General features: G+C 39.3%; 1 protein-coding gene across 1 annotated transcript; it reads left to right on the top strand.

Annotated features, from left to right (window-relative positions):
• The first annotated feature begins 348 nt into the window (after window positions 1-348).
• Window positions 349-5,062, top strand: LOC113092918 (uncharacterized). The gene is made up of 7 exons (XM_026258698.1): window positions 349-547; window positions 1,376-1,568; window positions 1,672-1,740; window positions 1,924-2,025; window positions 3,192-3,597; window positions 3,722-3,853; window positions 4,044-5,062. Exons 1-7 carry the CDS (start codon window positions 366-368, stop codon window positions 4,070-4,072), a joined length of 1,113 nt encoding a protein of 370 aa, XP_026114483.1. The 5' UTR covers window positions 349-365; the 3' UTR covers window positions 4,073-5,062.
• The last annotated feature ends 413 nt before the right edge of the window (window positions 5,063-5,475 follow it).

Genomic DNA, 5,475 nt, shown 5'->3' with positions numbered 1-5,475 from the left:
TAGAAACATTATATATATTACACAAGGATATGGATTTTCTATAGGGTTCTAAAATCCTATAAGGTTTTTGTGGAGGGAACTAGGTGAGGTGAACTACCGGGTTGGCCTTCAAAAATACATCATCACTGCGGCACTCTGTTCTAAACAATATATAGCCATGATCATATTGTTTGTGTAAGAAAATGTAATTTTAACTGTATAATTTTAAGACTTAAAAGTATGAAAAGCAAAGCATGCTTTGAGATTAGCCTGGCTGACTATTTTCCTTCAGTAATTTCCCTTCTACATCATATAATGTACATCATATGGTAGAGAACTTTTAGTAAGAATCAAAATAATATTTGACATTAAAGAAACTGAAGCTAATGTATTTCTCCTCTTCAGGGCGTGGAGTTTTCACCACTGGAGCTTTTTTCAGAGGTGATTTTGTTCTTGAATACAGAGGTGAACTTCTGAGTTCACAGGAGAGTCTGGACCGAACTGAACACTACACTGAAGCTGAGAACACGTTCCTGTTTGATTTTCAGTGGCATGGCAAAAATTGGTGGTGAGTACAGAACTGTTAGATTGATGTAGTAGGTATGCTAAAATATCTGGAACTGTAAGATACTTCGTTCATGCCTGTAGTTCTGTTCGCTCGTTTCTTTTGGTCCAGATACGCTTAGTGTTCAGATTGGCATTTCTATCGTTGAATCTAAGTTATGATTGACCAGTCTGTCCTTTTTAGGGTCACATATTCCTGTTTTTGGTTTATTTACATGTCTCTGGTCCATGTTATGTTCATATTTCATTTGAACTGCACCAGAGTTCATTTGGAAGCCAACTGAGACCCTTCTTTTCAGCGTCTCGGTCCGCTTGTTTGGTCGCACCAGGTTTCAAATAGCAGCTTTCACATTTATTCAGATGAACCACATTAACAGTCTAAAAAAACATGCCACATGTGAACACACCCTAATACTTCAAATTCACCATGAACTGACATAGAGTACGGAGTGTAGTTTCTTTGAGTCATCAAAAACAATTCCCCCTGTATTCCCTAAAGAGAACAACATGGTAACTTTTAGATGCTTTTATCTGAGAGCTGTACATTACCATACATTGCAGTACACTATCATATAGATCAGTGGTTCTGAGACCCTCCTCTGCAGATTCTGTAGGTCTCCTTCACCTGATGCACTCAGATGAGTTCATAGAGCCATGTTCTGATGATGAACTCCTCATCTCAATCAGGTGGATTAAAACACGAGACATACAGCATATGCAGAGCGGTGGGTTCCCAGGACTGGGGTTCAGAACCACTTGTAAAAATAACTGTACATGTCTAGCATATATACTAAGATTATAAGTATTGAGTGTTCATTTTATGTTTTTATAGCATGGATGCATCTAAAGAAGACTTGTCTTTGGGAAGACTTGCAAACGATGAGACCAGAAATCCTACTTGCAAAATGAGAACTGTTGAAGTGAGCAGAAAACCTCACCTGTGTCTGTTTGCTGTACGAGACATTCTACCAGGAGAGGAAATCACTTACAATTATGGAGACTCAGATTGGCCATGGCGAGTCAAGGTACTATCAATAAAATGCTAAAGAGATTGATCAGTAATTCATGATAATTTTTTACTCTAATTCTGATTAGTTACCATGTGATTGTGGTCTCATATTTCTCAAGCCTTTGAATAAAGCATCAGCAGAATCCACTGATAAAAAGCCAGCCAGCAGTTTGCGCCTGCATAAATCTGTAAGTCCACTTTAAAACATCTGTATCATTATTCTATATTATTGACTCTCTCAGCATAGAGTTGTGTGTGGAATGATATATAAAGTATAGGACAGCTAGAGGAATGAACATTAACAAGTTTTTTTTGTCCTTTACAAATATTCTGATATTTTGATATTCACTGGTTTCTTTTCTGACATCTAGCCCCATTGTGTAGCTTCTGTTTCCTCTCCTGAACTGGACAAGGTAAACAGCAATGGTCCTCATAAGCAGTCAGGCAAAGCAAGAACATCAAGGAATAAAACGGTAACCATCTTAAACATGCAGCAACTATCTACTGATGTTTACTGCCAGCTAGTTAAAAATGCAATAAGTGATTTCTGAGAAACACTTAATATTTGAAATCGACACCCAAACAAACAGACCCCTCCCTTCATTGCTCCGCCCCCAAAATAATGAACACGCAACACAGTCAACCACTATTAGCTGGTGCTCAGGTGTTCAAATAGAAAATATCTTTATTGCTGGCAAACCATAGAATGGTTTGGTTTAAGTTGATTTGTAGGTGCATATCGACTTCATCAAGCACCCGTGTCATTTGAAATGTATTTATGTACTCACAATTAAAAAAAACAAACAAGAAATTATTTAACGCTGCAGTCCTAGTTTTTCGTCTTTGTCGCCATTTCTGTTCGAAATCTGCAATTGCAGTCATTCGTGGAACTATCAACTTTACATGGGTTGTGCTTTGACACGGCACAGCGCGAATGAATCCAATGTTTTGAGGAGAACGTGCTGCTGTCAATCACATCGCGTCGGTGTGGATACTGTCATTTGCAATGACAGATTATACTTTTTGGAAGTATGAGTCATGACCAACAGAAGAATGTTCACCGGAAAATGACACTGGAACAAGTAACATCCACTTTTGTTCTGACCAACTAAGGGGAAAAAAAGCATTGCAGTAAATCGCGCTGATGAAAGGTGGGGTATGTGATTTGCAAAACGGCCGGGAGATTTTGAAAATACACAACTCCTATGGTCTTACCTTCTTTCCTTTGACTCCACCCATTCGAAGAACATGGACACGATGGGGAGGGGCTATGGTACGACAGTTTGATTGACACAGTTACTGTCTAATGATTCTAGGTAGTTTTGGAAATGATTGGCTGGAGTTCTTCGAGTCCTGCCTGTTCCACAGATGATTAAATTGCTTACTTTTCATTTCAGTGCTTCTAACTCAGTGGCTGTAAGTGGGTTAGGAATAGGATTTCAAGTGATTTTGAAAAAATGGACAAAAAAGACAATTACATACCCCACCTTTAAATCTAACAATCGCTTATCAATTATCATATCACATCAAACCGTGCAAACTATACTTTGTTCTCAAATTGTTAATGTTAACAACATCAGCATTGTGTGACTACATTTAAGGCCCTTCAGATATTTATCCTTGTTTTCGTGTGGGCCAGGCGGCCAGTCTCTTTTTTTCTGTAGCCACTCCAAAGTCCAAGTCACCCACGTCACCTTCAACCTCGCCTGTGCAGCCCTCATCATCCTCGCCTGCCTACAGAGGAGGAGAGTGCATCAACAAAGCTGCTTGCGAATGTGGCATAAAGAACCCTAAAGCACTGTCATCAACTAGGCTCAGGAAACACATAGCAACCATGTCTAAAATTCTTAACCTTAATGAGAATGAAGCAGACCAACTGGCTGATTTCCTTGGTCACGATATCCGAATCCACAGACAGTATTATCGGTTACCAGAGGGAACACTGCAGCTGGCAAAAATGAGTAAAGTCCTAATGGCCATGGAGAAAGGAACACTGTCTGACTACAAAGGAAAGAAACTTGATGACATTGAAATCGACCCAAATGGTATGAGTATACATGCTCTGTGTGTATCTGTGCTGTACATATTTGCAAAACAATGTATATATTCATGTCACAGATACTAGGTATAAGCAATAAAGTGTTCATTTTTCGTTAATTAATTATTAAGAGCAACTTGAGGCCCAAGGTGATTCCATGTCAAGTGATGAGGAGGATTCCAGTGACCTATCTCAGACGACAGCACCAATACAGACTGATCAACCTGTTCAATCTGAACAAGCTGTTTCACAGGAGGATCAAGGTAAGAAAAATCTCTACATTGCACAAACAACAATAATCAAATAAACATGAATTGGCTCCATGCAGCAATATCCAGACAAATTCAAAAAAAAAATTATGCATTGGGAACACAGTCTTGATTTGCTCTTTACTCACCGATTTAGTTGTAATGAGAATGTGTAATGAGAATTTACTTTTTAATTATTTCATAGGTTCTTCAAATGCTCCAAAAAAGAAATAGGAGGACAGTGAGGTAAAAGCAGTAGAGAGACACATGATGAGTTTCATCAAGACATGCAAAGTTCCTGGTAAGCAAGACTGTGAAAGATGCATTCACGCAGAGCCAGAAGCTTTGAAGCAGCGAACATGGACTGGTGTGAAAAATTATGTGCGGAACAGGATCACGACTCCTAAAAGAAAGGGTGGTTTGTAGGGAGGGACAAACACTTCAACACTTTGCACATTATGCTCTTTTTGTAGGAAATGGAGCTAAATTAAAAGAAATGAGGATAAAGGTGTAGAAATATTTTGTGGATGGAATGAAACAGAATATAAAGTGAAACGTTAGAGTATAAGAAGGCTAATGAAGAAGTAGAGGATAGTAAGAGTCAATTTTCTTTGTTCAGTTACAATATAGTTGGATGAAATGTCATGTTAAACTTTTTGATATTTCTGTCATAGAGGGAGGGGAGAATGTAAAGATGATAAAAAAGGGAAGAGTGAATAGCTGTGCTGGACATGGGCTGTGGCTGGATCTAACCGATTGGTGAGAGTTGCTGTGTGCAGACTAGAGAAGCTGAAAACTGAGATGTGATGTCAGACACTTTCTGCTTCCCGTAGTGATGCAGAGCCAGAAGCTTTGAAGCAGGGAACATGGACTGGTGTGAAAAATTATGTGCGGAACAGGATCACGACTTCTAAAAGAAAGGGTGGTTTGTAGGGAGGCACAAACACTTCAACACTTTGCACATTATGCTCTTTTCGTAAGAAATGGAGCTAAATTAAAAGAAATTAAGATAAAGGTGTAGACATTAAAATTAAGAGACGCTCGCGCTGTTTGCATACTTTACCACAGCTGAAGTAGAAAAAATGCATTATTTTCCAAATACACAGATATTTCGGAGACATTTTCATTCAATACATGCACTGCTTGATACAGTGTCTGTTTGTACAAGAATAAAGTTCAACATAAGCCTAAATACAAACGTAAAGCGGGAAGAGAGAATGTAAAGGGGGGACGTTAAAGGACGTAAAGTAGAAGAGCATGTAAAAGGGGACGTAAGAGGGAGGAGAGAATGTAAAAGGGACGTAAAGAGGGAGGAAGGAAGAATGTAAAGGGGACGTAAAAGAGGGAGAAGAGAATGTAAAGGGGACGTAAAAGAGGAGGAGAGAATTAAGAGGGGAGAGATTGTAAGGGATCGTAAAAAGGGAGGAAGAATGTAAGAGGGAGGAGAGATTGTAACGGGACGTAAAGAGGGAGGGAGAGAATGTACACGGGGACGTAAAGCAGGAGGAGAGAATGTAACGGGACCGTTTACAAGACGGGGAGAGAATGTAAATGGGACGTAAAAGAGGGAAGGAGAGAATGTAAAGGGACGTAAAGAGGGAGGAGAGATGCTAAACTGGGACGTAAAGAGGGAGGAG

The sequence above is a fragment of the Carassius auratus genome, unplaced genomic scaffold (assembly GCF_003368295.1).
Source record: "Carassius auratus strain Wakin unplaced genomic scaffold, ASM336829v1 scaf_tig00214757, whole genome shotgun sequence".
Taxonomy (NCBI): Eukaryota; Metazoa; Chordata; class Actinopteri; order Cypriniformes; family Cyprinidae; genus Carassius; species Carassius auratus.
This window is presented reverse-complemented; position numbering and strand designations above follow the sequence as displayed.